The 16,162-nt window shown below is 42.7% G+C and overlaps 1 protein-coding gene across 1 annotated transcript in view; it reads left to right on the top strand.

The window, feature by feature from the left end:
• ADCY10 (adenylate cyclase 10) overlaps positions 1 to 16,162 on the top strand; it is a 76,539-nt gene that overhangs the window by 13,774 nt on the left and 46,603 nt on the right. The window contains exons 9-15 of the mRNA XM_046683648.1: positions 1,865 to 1,983; positions 3,033 to 3,109; positions 4,884 to 5,073; positions 7,679 to 7,734; positions 11,286 to 11,439; positions 15,316 to 15,508; positions 16,043 to 16,129. Coding sequence (XP_046539604.1) covers positions 1,865 to 1,983; positions 3,033 to 3,109; positions 4,884 to 5,073; positions 7,679 to 7,734; positions 11,286 to 11,439; positions 15,316 to 15,508; positions 16,043 to 16,129 — 876 coding nt within the window. The remainder of the gene's footprint in view (positions 1 to 1,864; positions 1,984 to 3,032; positions 3,110 to 4,883; positions 5,074 to 7,678; positions 7,735 to 11,285; positions 11,440 to 15,315; positions 15,509 to 16,042; positions 16,130 to 16,162) is intronic.

Genomic DNA, 16,162 nt, shown 5'->3' with positions numbered 1-16,162 from the left:
ATGTGATTAATAAATTACCACAGAAGTGCTAGCAAGACCTGATTCCCCATCCCAGGTGGTTTGTCTCTTAAAAGCAGAGCTCTTAATTACTACCCCCCACTCTCTCATTCACTAATTCAATAAGCATTTATTGAGCATTTTGTAGAAGGCTGAAAGCTAAGGGCGGGTGGCAAAGATGCGTAACTCACCCACACTGCCATACAACCAGGCGGAAAGAACTAATTCTGTGCAAGAAAAATAAACTCTGTGCTATGAGAGTTCTGAGGGAGCGGTGGCTTCCAGCCTGGTGCGCTCTGGTCCTTTCTTCCATGTTCATTTATGAGTATCATAAGGAAAGAGCATAGAATCTAAGAAAACAGTCTTTAGTGACTTGCAGACATGGCTTTGGCAATTCCAAGCTGTGTGACCTTAGCAAATCATTGAACTTCTCTGAACCTTGGTGTGTTCATGAATCATAATATGGATATTATTTGAATGGGGATAGTATTTGCCTCAAATGATCATTGAAAGTTTTAAAAAATATATTACGGAAAGCACCTGTTGCAATGCCCAGCTCACAGTCATCACTCAATACGTGAGAGCCACGGTTCTCGCTGCTGAAGCGGGTCAAATGCTCACCTAGCCAAGCCACTAAGCAACATTTCCAGGCAAAGCAGACCCACTGGTGCTCCCAAAGGGGGGTTACCCTCTAGCGTCTCCACAGACCCAGAATCAGGGCTCCCCTCTGATGTCAAGACAGAGCCCAGTGGCAGTTAGGATCTGACGCTTGGTCAGATTCTTTTTGGAGAGGGTTGAAGAAATTGAGGCATTTTACTGTTCTTTTGCATTTCATCAGGTTATAACATATCTATATTCAAATTTTTTAACCCATTGCCTTTTATTTATTATGCTCTTTTCTTACGGACAACAGCATCTGACTGAGTTCATTTTTTAAGTGACTGATAATAAAAATGCCTAGCTTTAGAGTTTAATCTCTTTTTGGCAGAGTTAAGTTTATGCCAAGAAAACCCACTCCCAGCTTAAGCCTTTACCCATAAGAATAATAACAGCGTTTGAAAAGAACTTACTGTTTACAAAGTGTATATATATATGTATGTATAAAACATTGTTTACATTATATATGTATACAATGTTATATATAACTTTACATAATACAACATTAAGTATACAAAGTACATATACTATAACGTGTGTGTGTGTGTGTGTGTGTGTGTGTGTGTGTGTGTGGGTGTGTGTGTGTATATACCACATAAAAATATACATAATATATAATATACTATATAAAGTATATATACTATAAAGTAACTTATAAAGTATATACATATATGTGTGTGTGTGTGTGTGTATATACATAACATTAATCCTTTTAGTAACCAAAGCAACTTTGGCAGGTGTATGTTACATCCATTTTCAGATTGATAAACTGAAGTTCATAGAGTATAACTGGCTGATCCATGTTCCCACACTTGGGAAGTGGCCTGAGAACACAGACTTTCTGATAACGGAGCTGGCGCCTTTCCCACTGCTCTGGGCTGCTTCTTAGACTTCCACTTAGCACCTTGCGTTACACGGTCTTGGACACAAGAGAGGGTAGACAGGAGGTAGAGAGGGTGCACACAAATAGCTCGGTACAAGCCATTATCTCTGGAGCAAAAGCAAGCCCTTCTTGGACTCAAGACCTACCATTGGTGATGCACTAGAAGTTATGCGAAGTTTACTACGAATAAAATAGGTATGAGAGAAATCATGATGAAATCAGATTCAGAAAGTGCATATTTCTGTGCCCCCTCCACTGGGCCTTCTGCCTGGTCCAGTTTAAAGCTCACCATCTACCAGCTGTGTTTGCCAACTCTCTCCCTCACAGGGCTGCTCCTTTCTCTGTGTCTTTGGTTTCCCTGGGGAAAAGGCACCTGACGAATTCGCTCATGCCTTGGAAAGTGCCATGGATATATTCAGCTTCTGCTCTCAGGTCCACAAAATCCAGTGAGTGTTGACCCTGATCCCACCTGGTGGTCCCTGCCCCTTTTGTAGGATATGGGGAGACAGGACAAGCACCAGGGAAGGAAAGCAGAGAGAGCTGTCCTTGACTGGTGCCCTTCTGCCTGCATTCATTATTCATGTAACGTACAAGTGGAGTGTGCAAACCCAGCCCTGACGCAGTAAGACAAGAGATGATAAAGGCGAGTCTGAGGAGGGGCATTCCTAAAAAGTCAAAATGTGCCCAGTTAGCAAGAGACTCTAACAGAGTTGTCTCTACTTCTAGATTACTTCTTGGTAGAGATGGGACTCCCAACTCCGTGTTGGAGACCTGAGTTGATTTTTAATAACTGGGAGATAAAATGAGTCCTTGGGTTGGAAGTTTATATATTGATCTGGCCTCAAGACCCCCCTCTCACAGTAAAACTGGTAAGAAGGTAAAGTTTACCATGCCCAGCCCTGGCCAACCAAGAGCGCAAAGCCCTCAGGCTCCCTCTCTTGAGCACCTCAAGGACCTGGACCTGTGGCCCTACTCTGGTCGACCCTAACAGGTATCACCCCCTTGTCCTAAATATTTCCACCATCTCAGCCTCTTGGCATCAATATATGCTGCCATCCTCATGTATTAGCAAAGTGAGATTTGATGCCACACACACAGGTAACTCTTAGTTACTTCCTTTCAAAAGAATGGCTTCGTTCCTTCTAGCAATAGCAAAGATAATTGAATTGTTTACAACCATAGTCACTGTACACTCAAAGTCCATTTTGGGTGATGAGAGTTATCTTCCAGAAAAGTGGTTCAGATGAGTACTAAAACTAGCAGAAAAGTACACTGAGTTACCACTTCTAAGAACTTAGTTGTGTGTCCCCACTTCACACCTCCAGGCCGTGTACAATTGCCCTAAACTAAGTACAAAAGGAGGGGAGTTTGTTTATTGAAAATCCTTTCCCACCTCTCCCCACCCTATTCCTCATCATGTCCCCACCCTTCTCACTTTCTCTATGCTCACTGTCTTTATCTCTCTCCCCACAACTCACTTTGTCCCCGGCACCAGTACTGTTTCCATCGGCGTGACCAGCGGCATTGTCTTCTGTGGAATCGTCGGACACTCTGTGAGACATGAGTACACAGGTGTGCTGGGCTCACTTATCTCCATTTTTCTTTAGCAAACGCTGTGCCTTGCCACTGGGCTTTGTCGGAGGATGGACAAAAATAAGGGAGACATAGGCCCTGCCCTCAGAAAGTTTATAGTTTTCTCGATGGAACCAAGCCATGTAGCTTTGTCCATTGACAGCTCAGCGCTTGCAAAGTGTGCATTTCTGGGGCTATGCATGAGTATAGGAAATGTGTAGTCACTAGAGGGGAGCAGCAGAGACTATGAGCTCGTGGAATGAGGGGCCTTTATAATAATTTCCTGCTAATATTAAACAGCTACTCCTCTTAATTTCTGGAATAGGTAAGGATTGCTTCTTAAAAATTATGAACATTGGCATTACTGATGAATAATACTAATCTCAAAAGAAGATAGTAAGGAGGTATTATTTCAGGATTTCACTGCTCTTACTATTACTTCTCTCTTCGATCCTATTAGGGTTTAAGATGTTCAGAGATAATACATCTAAAATACTGAATATACCTAAAATGCTGAAGTGGTTATGTCTGCAATGATACATTGCCTGAGATTTTCCTCAAAGTAATATGGGGTGGAGGGTGGATAGGAATGAAGATGCGGCAGGATTGGCCATGGGTTAATGGCTTTTGGGACTGGGTGTTGGGTTTATGGAGATTCATGATACTGTGCTTTATTGCATGCTCAAATTTCCCCACAATAAACAGTTTTTTAGAAAGGAATATCTTGTTCAGAAGTATTTATGTTTATGTTAGAGGGCAACATTTAGTACCTAATTAAAGGTAATATTCAGGGCTTACTAGCAGCCAGGCACTATTCAAAGAGAAATACATGTATTAATTCATTAATCTTCTGAAACTACCCTCTGAGATAGGTCCTATTATCATCCCTGTTTCACAGACTAGGAAGCTGAGGCGTGGAAGAGTTAGTAATTGCCCAAGTGATTTCATAACATAGCAGTTAGAGGTAGAGTTGGGGCTCAAGCCTACATAGCTTGGCTTCAGAATCCATGCACTACAGTGTATTACCCTGTAAAACACCCCTTTAAATCAATCTTTCACACACACCTTCTAGCTCCATCTACGTACTCTTAAGAAATGGCCAAATGAAAGCAATTCATTTTGAAAATGAAATGAAATGAAGAATTTCATGCACAGGAACATACAGATGCAATTTTGTGCCCCATTCGGAGGTCCGGGTCCCAGAGCCAAGACTGTGCTTGTCCATCTTGTAGCAGCAGACCAACGACACCTCCTCTGAGAGCCCTCAAGTCTATGACCATCCCACTGACAGAAACCTCTCCTTACACAAGGGCTTTGATCTCTGCACAGATTGTCCCCATGGCTTCCCAGGTTGGGTAGAAACTTTGCTGATGGCTAATTGAGTTACTCTCTGCACATTTTTTTCCCCCAAATCCCCCAGTACACAGCTGTATATTTTAGTCGTGGGTCCTTCTAGTTGTGGTATGTGGGACGCCGCCTCAATGTGGCCTGACAAGCGGTGCCATGTCCGTGCCCAGGATCCTAACCAGCGAAACCATAGGCCGCCGAAGCAGAGCTCACGAACTTAACCACTCGGCCATGGGTCCGGCCCCTCCCTGCACATTTTTAATAGCCATTGGCTAATATGGGTATTGAAGGCAAGACTTCTGCGTCATTCCTGAGAAGCAAAGGGAGTAAAGGGCAAAAATGCCACCCGGGGACGGTAGGTCTCAGAGTATATTCAGTTCATTGATTCTTTTCTCCCTGCTCTTTCCCTTTCTCCTTCCTGTTATAGTAATCGGTCAAAAAGTCAACATAGCAGCCAGGATGATGATGTACTACCCGGGAATCGTGACCTGTGACTCTGTCACCTACAACGGCAGCAACCTACCAACCTACTTTTTCAAAGAGCTTCCAAAGAAAGTCATGAAAGGTGTTGCAGATTCTGGACCAGTCTATCAGTGTTTGGGCCTTAATGAGAAAGTGTGAGTGTGGGGCATTGATTTTGCAGTATCTTTTAGTAAAGAAGTGGGAGAATTATGATAGCAGTCAGTCACCCATTTCAGATTCAAAGCCAATTTACGAAATTGAAATCTATTCCTTCTCTAAATCAACACCCAGATTTCAAAATCCTTCATTTATCTCCATCTTACTGATATTGTAGCATGGTGGAAGATCCCGTTCTCCCTCAGTTCTGAGAATCTTGGGCTTATTCTTCAGAAGTTGTGCAAGGGGAACAGACAATCCCCTCATTTCAGTACATTTGTGGACCCAGATGGACCCAGTGACCAAACATTAAGTATTTACTGATCATACCAACCATGTGCCAGGCATTGATAAGGTTAAAAGAGTATAAGATATTGTCCCTCCCCTACGTCTTAAGTGAAATATATTCCCCAAAAGCCCAGTTAGATGTATGGGTGTCATTTTGAGGCTGAAAATCCTTCAGTGGCTTCTAGTCATTTTCACGATAATGCTCATCTCCCCTTGTGTCCCCTCCTCTGTGGAGCCCAAGTCGATTCTCCTCCCCACCACCCAGCCCATCCCCAGTCAACTGGGAGAACCATCGCCCATTTTTGAAATTCAGCTGGAGGATCTATTCCTTTATGAGGCTGGCTCTGGCACTGCCCAGTCTCGGCTCGGGCAATGTAGCTCTTTCTTCCTCTTGTAACTCTACAGCACACACTTCTATTAGAGTACTCGCCACACTCATCACAATTACTGACTTGATATGCTTTTCACTTACTACATTGTGAGCTCTTTGAGGATAGAGACGATTTCTTGCTCATTCTTGTATCTTCAGTGCTTGGCACACAACAGGCACTCGGTAATGATGAATAAATGAATGAATAGCATGGAAAGCAGGAAGGTATTATTCTTTATGTTAGCGAGCTAGAATCTAGGTCTTACATGGTCAGACAGCAGAATCAGGGCTGCAATTGGTTCAAGGAGTCTTTATTATTGACCTTTGTATTCCCAGGGCTCAACACCGTACTTGGAGTGCATACACCATCAATAAAGTGCTGTTTGAATAAATGAATGAATAATAATTTTTTGTGAGCCCTTATTAAATATTAGGTACTCTACCTCAAAATATTTAATTTATTCTTAATATCAACCATATCAGGTAGAAACAACTATTATCTCCATTTTATAAATTTAAAAACTGAGACTCAGAGATGTTAAATGACTTGTCCATGGTCATAAATCTAGTAGGCAATAGAGACAGGTTCAAAATGCCACGATAATGCTGGATTATAGGCAGCCACAACACCTCAGTGGTATACAGCAACAAACATTTATTTATGTCACAAATAAGTGGGGTCAATTGATCTTGGCTAGATTTGGCTGATCTTGCCTAGACTTGTTCACATGCCTGGGGTGCAGCAGATTGTTGGCTGATCTGGGACGACCTCAGGTGGGATAAGCGGGAAGTCTGGCTGACATAACTGGGACAGTTTGGCTCTTTGTGTCTCATCCTTCATCAGGCTAGCCCAGGCATGTTGTCATGGCAACATCAGAAGAGCAAGAGAGAGCAAGCCCACTGTAGAAGCCTTTTTCAAGCCTCTGTGTCATGGTTGCTAACATCTGATTGGCCAAAGCGTTCACAAGGCTGAGCCCAGAGTGAGAGGCACTGCAAAATTATGTAGCGAAGGGCGTAGATACAAGTAGGAGTGGACAAGTGGGGCCATTAACGCAGTCAATCTACCACCGAAACTCAGGACTGATTCTAAAGCAGGCCCACTTCATGATTTTTCTATACCATCTCTGAAAATAAGAGACTGTAGAAATGCACATACAAACATAAACAGAACCTGGTTCCTGCCCTGAAAGTTCACAGTCTGATAGGGAAGACCAACATGTACAAAATTAGTTGTATATTACACGGGAGACCTTGGTATGTGCTGTAAACGCGGCATAATAAAGTAGTATGATGATACAGACGAGGGAATGATCCATTTGACTAAAAAGGCTCCTTCAAGAGATAACACCGCACACTGGGCAAGTGTATGCATCCTGGCCTAGATTTAGATATTAACTCTGTCATTATCCTGTGTCACCACTAGCCATGGGTTCTTGGGTAAGTTAAACTCTCTGTACCTCAATTTCCTCATTTGTAAAATGGACATCATAATAGTGCCTTCTTAACAAGGTTTTTGTCAGGAATAAAGGAAGTGATCCGTGTAAAACACCTGAGCAATTGGTGGACTCTTTCCTGGATGTGAGCCAATGTACCATATCCAAGTCCACTGGGTCCCATATTGGGTGTCTGTTTTCCCTGGAAAGGGGCCAGTTCCACCAAGGCAGACTCAACAAGGATTGATTGAACAGTGTACCAGGTGCCATGTAAAGGCCGCTACACAAGTTGTTTGGACTCTCTCACGAGGTAAGAACTTCTTCCTTCCCCCTCTCCTTTCCTCCACTGCTCTCCTCCGTTCCTCCTCTTGGCACCTGCAAGCCTTGACTCAGGAGAGAGACTCTTGTTAGAGACTGACAAGGAGGCTTTCTGGGAACCAGGAACTAGTCACTCTTGCTCTCAGCATATTCCTGTTTTAACTCTAACGTCTCGTCTCGTCTTCTTTTCTTCAGCATGTTTGGTATGGCATATCTCAGCGGCAACAGAAATCAGGATTACCTTTTGCTGGGTAGGTAGTGGGCCTTGATTTTTAAACTTTTTTATTGAACTACAACAAAACATGCAGAAAGGTATACCAATGATAAGTATACAGCTTAATGAATTATCACAAAATGAACATAGATTCACCATCCAGGCCAAGAAATAGAAAAGTAGCAGTTCCCTAGGAACCCTCACATACTTTCTCCCTCTCCCTTTCCCCAGAGACTTCTGACAGCCCAGTTTACTTAGGCCTGTTTTTAAAATTCATATAGATGAAGTCATACATTGTATAATTACGTATGCCTTCTTTTAGTCAACATTATGTTATGAAATTCATCCATGTTGTTGGGTGCAACTGTAATTCATTCATTTTCATTGCTATGTAGTATTCCATCTTACAAATATACAACAATTTATTCATTTGTTCTTGTACAATATTTGTTTCCAGTTTTGGTTCTTATGAATAGTGTTGCCATAAAGATTCTGATACAAGTCTTTTGGTGAACACATGTATACATTTCTGCTGAGTATATATATAAGAGTAAAATTTGGGGGACAAAGGGTACAATTTTGGTAGACAATGCCAAATAATTTTCCAAAATAGTTGTGTTTATTTATGGTTTGACCAACAGTGTTATGAGAGTCCCAGTTGCTCCTTGTCCTTACCAACAATTTGGTTTTATCAGTCTTTATAATTTTCATAATTCCGTTGGCTGTATAGTGATATCTCATTGCAGTTTCCATTTGTGTTTGGGAATGTGGCTGAGCTCCTTTGTCATGTTTATTGGCCATTTAGACGTCATCTTTTATAAAGTGTCTCTATAAATCTTCTGCTTATTTTTCAGTTGGGCTGTATTTTATTATATAACTGTTGGAATTATTTACATATTCTGGTCCACTGTCATTTGCTTTTACCATGCGTAACTTTTCCCATTCTATGCTTGCCTTTTTGATCTATTGATGATGTTATTAATGAGGGGAATTTCTTGTTTTAATGTAATCCAACTTATTGACCTTTCCTTTTGTAGTTAGTGCTTTCGTATACTGTTTAAGAAATCTTTCCTCACCCAAAAGTCATGAAGACGTTTTTCTAGATTCTCTTCTGGAAACTTTGTGTTCCCATTTACATTTAGGCGTATGATCCATCTCACAGTGATGTTTTGGGGATTCTTGGTGATAGGGACCCTGTTGTAAGAAAACTAACTCGAGACTAGATAGGGAAGTAGACACAACATGAGGTAGGGATGTGCCCTCTGAAGGAAGAGACCAGCGTGAAGGTGGGCCGGTGGATTCTGAAGGCAGCCATTTCTAGTAACACTGTAATTTCCTTCTGTTAGACCTGAACATCCCTAAAAGTATCATCATAAGTGAAATCCTGGTCATAACTGTGATACGGCAATTAAGAGGACGCTCTGTCCCACACTTTGGGGGATGTTAGGACAGAATCGTGATGTCAGCAGAGCCTAAAAGAAGGCGACGGTTCCAGACCTTCAAGGAGCAGTGGGGCCAGCAGCGTGCCCACTTCCACTGAGCTCAAGTGGTTTTCAGAGTCTGCAAGCAAGTCGCTTCTTCTAAGTCCGGTCCCCAAACTCCTGCAGGCTAGAGAGGAGAAGGAAGGCCCACTCTCACCCTCCTCCGAGGCCTTACTTTCCATCCCAGGATACGCCTGTGGTGGTAGTGATTGACAGTGAACGGAAGTGCTAACTCCCTTTCTCCAAGACTGAGGATCAACATGACGGTCACACTAGAGCACGTTGGTGCAATAAGTGTACGCTTCTCAGTCTGGGCTGGTTGCCTGTTTGCCCTGATTCCACCAGTGGGAGGTAAAGATCAGGTCCCGGTATCCTTCCTTAAAGCCAAAGTCAAAAACAGACTGTCAGGGGTTAGGAGAATGGAAAATGCCCTTTTACAAGATTGCGGTAAATGAAATTGTATATACTAATTAACAACATAGATGACAACAAAAATATAATGACCGAAGAGTGGTTTTTTAGGGTCAAAAATACAACAGTCCCAGGTGTTAGGGCCTTGTTTAGATAGAAACAAGGTACATGCACTTCAAGTCCAGTTGACTTAACCACATTTTAAAATCCAGCTAAAAGGACAATCCACCAGGTCTTACCTCTAGAAGATTCCACTAGGCAGCCTTCTGGGCCTCATCCTCTGAGTTCCTATGTGAGCCTCAGGACAAAGAAGAACACTACACATCTCATAAAATTGAAGGTCAAATGCATTTTCAGAGAGGGAATGTTTCATCCAAAAGGAGCAATATAGTATGCAAAGTAGTTCTTAATAACTCATACCCAGAAATTTACATTACCAAGTAAACACTCAGCTTCTTTGTATAAAACTTCTAAACCTAGAGCAATGGTCCTGGTTTTGAATAGATGTTAGATAACACCTGGGTCCGTTTCACTCTATCTACGGATAACGCAAGGGGCCCTCCACAGTGCCATTCGGCAGAGATGGAAGAGTTGACCCCCAGTGGGTGTCCACCTCTTTGACAGGAATGGCTCACTCTTTTGAAATTACAGTTCTGTCAGCTCCTTGCTGTCTCCCCAGGTTTCAAAGACTGTGGGCCGAGTTTCAGATTTCAGGCAGGACATCCTGTTACATATATTTAAAAACATAAGAAAAATAACAGTGACAGGGTTGTAACCCAAGGTGACTTTTATTTTCTTCTTTTCCTTCCCTAAGTTTCCCATATTTTCGACAGTGAGCATGTGTGAGTTTTATAATCAGGAAAAAACTCTGTTATTTTTACTAAGAATTTTGGTTGTTCTTATGATACAAGTCATCTATACATGATTTTTGAAGGCATATTGAATTTTCTTATCACTGATAGTGCTTCTAGGAGCCCTGAGATAAGCATAATTTCTCATTTACAGAGAGCAAGTTCCCTTCCCAGAATTGGAAATAAAAATATTTTACCCATAGTTGTTCAGTATAGGAACCTGACTTTAATAAATTTATTTCCTGATGTGATAAGCTATAGATTAATTACTTCTAGGGTGTTATAGAAAAAAAGGAAAAGAAAATGAGTGTTAAGAGTCAGATAGGGGGCCGGCCCGGTGGCGCAGCATTTAATTGCGCACTATCTGCTTCTCGGGGGCCCGGGGTTCGCTGGTTCGGATCCCGGGTGCCGATATGGCACTGCTTGGCAAGCCTTGCTGTGGTAGGCGTCCCACGTATAAAGTAGAGGAAGATGGGCACGGATGTAACTCAGGGCTAATCTTCCTCAAAAAAAAAGAGTCAGATAGGCCTGGTTTAATTCCTGGTTGTGCAATCTGAGCAAATTTCAGTTTTCTACACTAACATTAAACGGATGTTATAGTGAGCATAATAAGAATACTTGCCCTCACAGCTTGTGGGAATCAAAGAAAACCATAAAACCACATTGTTAGCTGGAAAGCTCTAGAGAAAAATTTTAAAAATTTTCAAGTGCACAGGACCTCAAAAAAGTCTATGAACAAAGCCAAAGTTACTCTTTGAAGTTCTGTCACTATGTGCATTTTTTCTGTCTCTAGACTGTTTTATGTTGATTTGGTTTGCTCCCTTTTTAAAAAATAAAAATCACAGGACGTGATAAGGAGATCAAAATCTTCATGTGTACTATGAAGGAATTTTTGATGTGCAACTGCAGCCGAGTCCTAATGTACGAGGGGTCATCAGGATGTGGAAAAAGCCAGATACTGACGGAAATTGAGTTCCTGGCCCAAGGTGAGAATCACAGGTGAGTGTCTTGCAATGACCATTTCCTGGGAACCCAGAGAATCCTGACTCCTGAAGAGTTTTATTTATTTTAATGCTCCTCTCCTTTATATAACTTGTCATATGTAAACTACAATCTATCGATTATTGGGCGCCATGCCCCTGGTGGTGAATAAATAATGATAAACATATTGAACTAAGAAAATGAGAAGCTGGGCTGACCCCTGAAGATCCTGGTTTAATGCCCTTGGGGCTCGGTTATTAATGTTTTAAAGCTTTCTAAGTAATCCCAATGTGCAGACAGGCTGAGAACAACTCGCACAGATGTTGAGACCAAGGCTGGATTGGATCTGCAGAACAAACACATAAATGTATCCAGCGCTGACAGGCAATCACTAGTTCAAACCTTTTAGCCCTGTGAGTGGGGATAGAGAAGGGGAGGCAGCTGGATTTCCCTTTGGGAGGCAGAGCTAATGTACTTGCCTCATGCTGTTTCTCTATTTTCATATGAGGAATGTCAGGAGGGCTCTCTTTGGGACAGCCCATCTAGCACCCTCGTGGCAGTGGAAAGTGTGGTATTAAATAACAGTGATGATGACCAAGATGATGATGACGGTGTCTCACATCCTTTCACCATCTAACCTAAAGGCTTTAAGGGGAAAGTGATTATTAGCCTTAGATTATTTTTAGCTGTATGTCTACTCTTTTTTAATTCAAGGCCTGAGAAAGGCTAGCTTTAAAATATCTTTCACATTGCTACGGAGGTAGTTCATAACAACCAGAAGACATTCATTCATTCATTCTCTCCACACCGTGTTGAGCACCTCCGGTGTTCCAGGGCTGTCAAATGCTGCGTTAGTTTGCTAGAGCTGCTGTAACAAAGTAGCACAAACTGGCTGGCTTTTTTTTTTTTTATTGAGTTAATGATAGGCTACAATCTTGTGAAATTTCACTTGTACATTAATGTTTGTCATTCATGTTGTAGGTGCACCACTTCACCCTTTGTGCCCACCCCCCACCCCACCTTTCCCCTGGTATCCACTAAACTGTTCTTAGTCCATAATTTTAAATTCCTCATATGAGGGGAGTCATACACAGATTGTCCTTCTCTCGCTGGCTTATTTCACTCAACATAATTCCCTCAAGGTCCATCCATGTTATTGCAAATGGAATGATTTTGTTCTGTTTTGCAGCTGAGTAGTATTCCATTGTATTTATGTACCACATCTTCTTTATCCATTCATCTGTTGCTGGGCACTTAGGTTGCTTCCACGTCTTGGCTATTGTAAATAATGCTGCAATGAACATTGGGGTGCATAGGACTTTTGGGATTGCTGACTTCAAGCTCTTTGGATAGATACCCAGTAGTGGGATGGCTGGATCGTATGGTAGTTCTATTTTTAATTTTTTGAGGAATCTCCATACTGTTTTCCGTAGTGGCTGCACCAGTTTGCATTCCCACCAGCAGTGTATGAGGGTTCCTTTTTCTCCACAACCTCTCCAACATTTGTTACTATTAGTTTTAGATATTTTTGTCATTCTAATGGGTGTAAGGTGATATCTTAGTGTAGTTTTGATTTGCATTTCCCTGATGATCAGCGATGATGAGCATCTTTTCATGTGCCTATTGGCCATCCATATATCTTCTTTGGAGAAATGTCTGTTCATGTCTCCAGCCCATTTTTTGATCAGGTTGTTTGATTTTTTGTTGTTGAGTTGTGAGAGTTCTTTATATATTATGGATATTAAGCCTTTGTCAGATATATGACTTGCAAATATTTTTTCCCAACAAACTGGGTGGCTTAATCAGCAGAAGCATATTGTCTCCAAGTACTGAGGCTAGAAGGCCAAGATCAAGGTGTCGGTAGGGTTGGCTGGTTCTGACAGCTGTGAGGGACAATCTCTTCTATGCGTTTCCCCTGGTTTCTGGTGGTTTGCTGGCAGTCGTTGGTCTTCCCTGACTTGTGGAAGCATCACCCCAACCTCCGCCTTCATCTTCACCTGATGTTCTCTGTGTGTGTGGTCTGTATCCAAATTTCCCCTTCTTATAAAGACACCAGTCATATTGGATTAGGGGCCCACCCTACTCCAGTGTGACCAAGGCTTAATTCACCTAATTGTATCTGTAATGACCCTATGCCCCAATCAGTTCACATTCTGAGGTACTGGGGGCTAAGACTGCAACATAGGAATTTGGGGGGAACATGAGTCAACCCATAGCAAGTGCCAATGCTCTGAAGATGAATAATGTCTGATCCCTGCTGTCAAGGAGCTCTCACAGAAGAGGACAGAGAGTAACAATAAAAATATAACGTGGGAGCCGGCCCCGAGGCTGAATAATTAAGTTGGCACACTCTGCTTCGGCGGCCCAGGATTTTGCCGGTTCGGATCCTGGGCGCGGACATGGCACCACTCATCAGGCCATGCTGGGGCAGCGTCCCACATGCCACAACTAGAAGGACCCACAACTAAAAATACACAACTACGTACTGGGGGACTTTGAGGAAAAAAGGAAAAATAAATCTTTAAAAAAAATAAATAGGGCCAGCCCAGTGGCACAGCAGTTAAGTGTGCACATTCCGCTTCAGTCGCCCAGGGTTCGCCAGTTCAGATCCCCGGTGCAGACATGGCACCGCTTGTCAAGCCATGCTGTGGTGGGCGTCCCACATATAAAGTAGAGGAAGATGGGCACTGATGTTAGCTCAGGGCCAGTCTTCCTCAGCAAAAAGAGGAAGATTGGCAGCAGATGTTAGCTCAGGGCTAATCTTCCTCAAAAAAAAAATAAAATAAAAGGAGTAAAACCATTTGGGGCCAGCCTGGTAGTGCAGTGGTTAAGTTCACACATTCCGCTTCAATGGCCTGGGGTTCGCTGGTTCAGATCCCGGGTGCGGACATGGCACCGCTTAGCAAGCCATGCTGTGGTAGGTATCCCACATATAAAGTAGAAGAAGATGGGCATGGATGCGAGCTCAGGGCCAGTCTTCCTCAGCAAATAGAGGAGGATTGGCAGCAGATGTTAGCTCAGGGCTAGTTTTCCTCAAAAAAAAAAATTAATTAATTAATTAATTTTTTAAAAAAGAATTGGAATAGATGTTCTCTAAATTCCCCTTTCTCTTTAAAATATATATATATATATACATAACGTGGCAAGGAAAATGATAGAGGCACTCAGCAGTGTATTATGGAAGCTAAGAGAAAGACGGGTATGTAAGCCAACCTCAGTGCATCAGGGCAGATTTCCAGGAAGCTCCACTGAAGCTGAGATTTACAGATGAACAGGAAATGAGGGATTAGGAGGCACTGCGAGAGCGATAACATTCCAGGCTGGGGAGACAGCCTAAGCAAAGACATGGAGAGAAGAGACAGCTCTGCTGTACAGGGAACGCTCACCAGCTTGTTGCTCATGGAGGGGTAGACTGCTGGACAGGGAGAGGCAAAAATGACAGAACGAGGCCTTGGAAGGTCTTGTATGTCACATAAAGGAGTCTAGGCTTACACCTTTAGGCAATGTGAGCCGCTGAAAAATTTTAAATGAGAGAGAAGATTTTCCTGTCTCGATACTGCAGGCTTCTGGGAAGGTGCTGCGTTCAGAGAGTCACAATGCTAGGCAGGGCCAGTCGCAGGGTATTTGGCCGTATAGGTGAGCGTATGAGCCCTGAACCAAGGCGGTGATGGTGGGACTCGAGAAGAGGGGACAGCTAGATTAAGTCATCAGGGCTGGGGAACAGAGTGGAATGAGGGAGTGCATCTGAAGCAGGAGTAAAGAACAACTTGCACATAGCTTGGGGAATTTCTGTTATAACAACTGAATATGAAGAGTCAGAGCCTTCCTTCAACCTTTATTTCCAAAAAATATATTCAAAAACCCTCTTCTGATTCTTACCTTTCTTACAAACAGGACTATTGCTATTGCATTGACTAAGGTCAGCTTCCAGCAAAATTTTTATACCATCCAGATACTCATGGCCAGTGTGCTAGGTCTGGATACTTGTAAACATTATAAAGAACGACAGACCAACCTCCAGAATAAAGTCAAGATGCTGTTGGATGAAAAGTTCCACTGTCTTCTTAACGACATTTTCTACGTCCAGGTAACGAGCTGGTGTTAGACTTCGGCAAGAAATACCGATGGGGCAGGTGCTGCGGCTCCTCCCTGATGCTCTATGACTTAGCAGCTCTTTGGCCTTTGTCCTTTTCTTTTCTCATCTGGAGCATCCAGGTGGTAAGGAAATGGCTCCCAATCCCCCTTGAATGAGCATCCACCTTCCTGAGACGTAGTGGAGGGATGTAGACATACCATACTCAAGAAAATCCAGAGGGCCACTTGCAGTTTCATCTTTTTCTCATCTTTCCATCATAGCTATCCTATTCCAGCTAGTCTGGGGCACAAAGTCACTCTTCTCCCAGAGGTGACTGCCAATGCAGAGGCAGAATGTGCCCTGTTGTCTCCTGTGTCTGTTAGATTCAGTGACGTCGAGTATTCGCGCTGGACGGGGCTTTATGGATCATCTAACACACGAGGATTTCAAGGCACAGAACAGTGAAGTGATTTGCCCGAAGTCACCCAGCTAGCAGTTCTTTTTGCTATTTTCCCATACTAAATATTCTCATAATTCTTTACACAGTTCCCTATTTCAAGAGAGTTCTCCAAGATGAGCACCTTGAGAAAGCGAAAGCTGTTGGAAGCATTGTTTATGAAGATCTTGGAGCAAGTAAGAGCATCTGTAGGTCCAGTAATGGGGGGA

The sequence above is a fragment of the Equus quagga genome, chromosome 13, assembly GCF_021613505.1.
Source record: "Equus quagga isolate Etosha38 chromosome 13, UCLA_HA_Equagga_1.0, whole genome shotgun sequence".
NCBI lineage: Eukaryota > Metazoa > Chordata > Mammalia > Perissodactyla > Equidae > Equus > Equus quagga.
The sequence above is the reverse complement of the archived record's forward strand: the minus strand, read 5'-3'. Positions and strand labels throughout refer to the sequence as shown.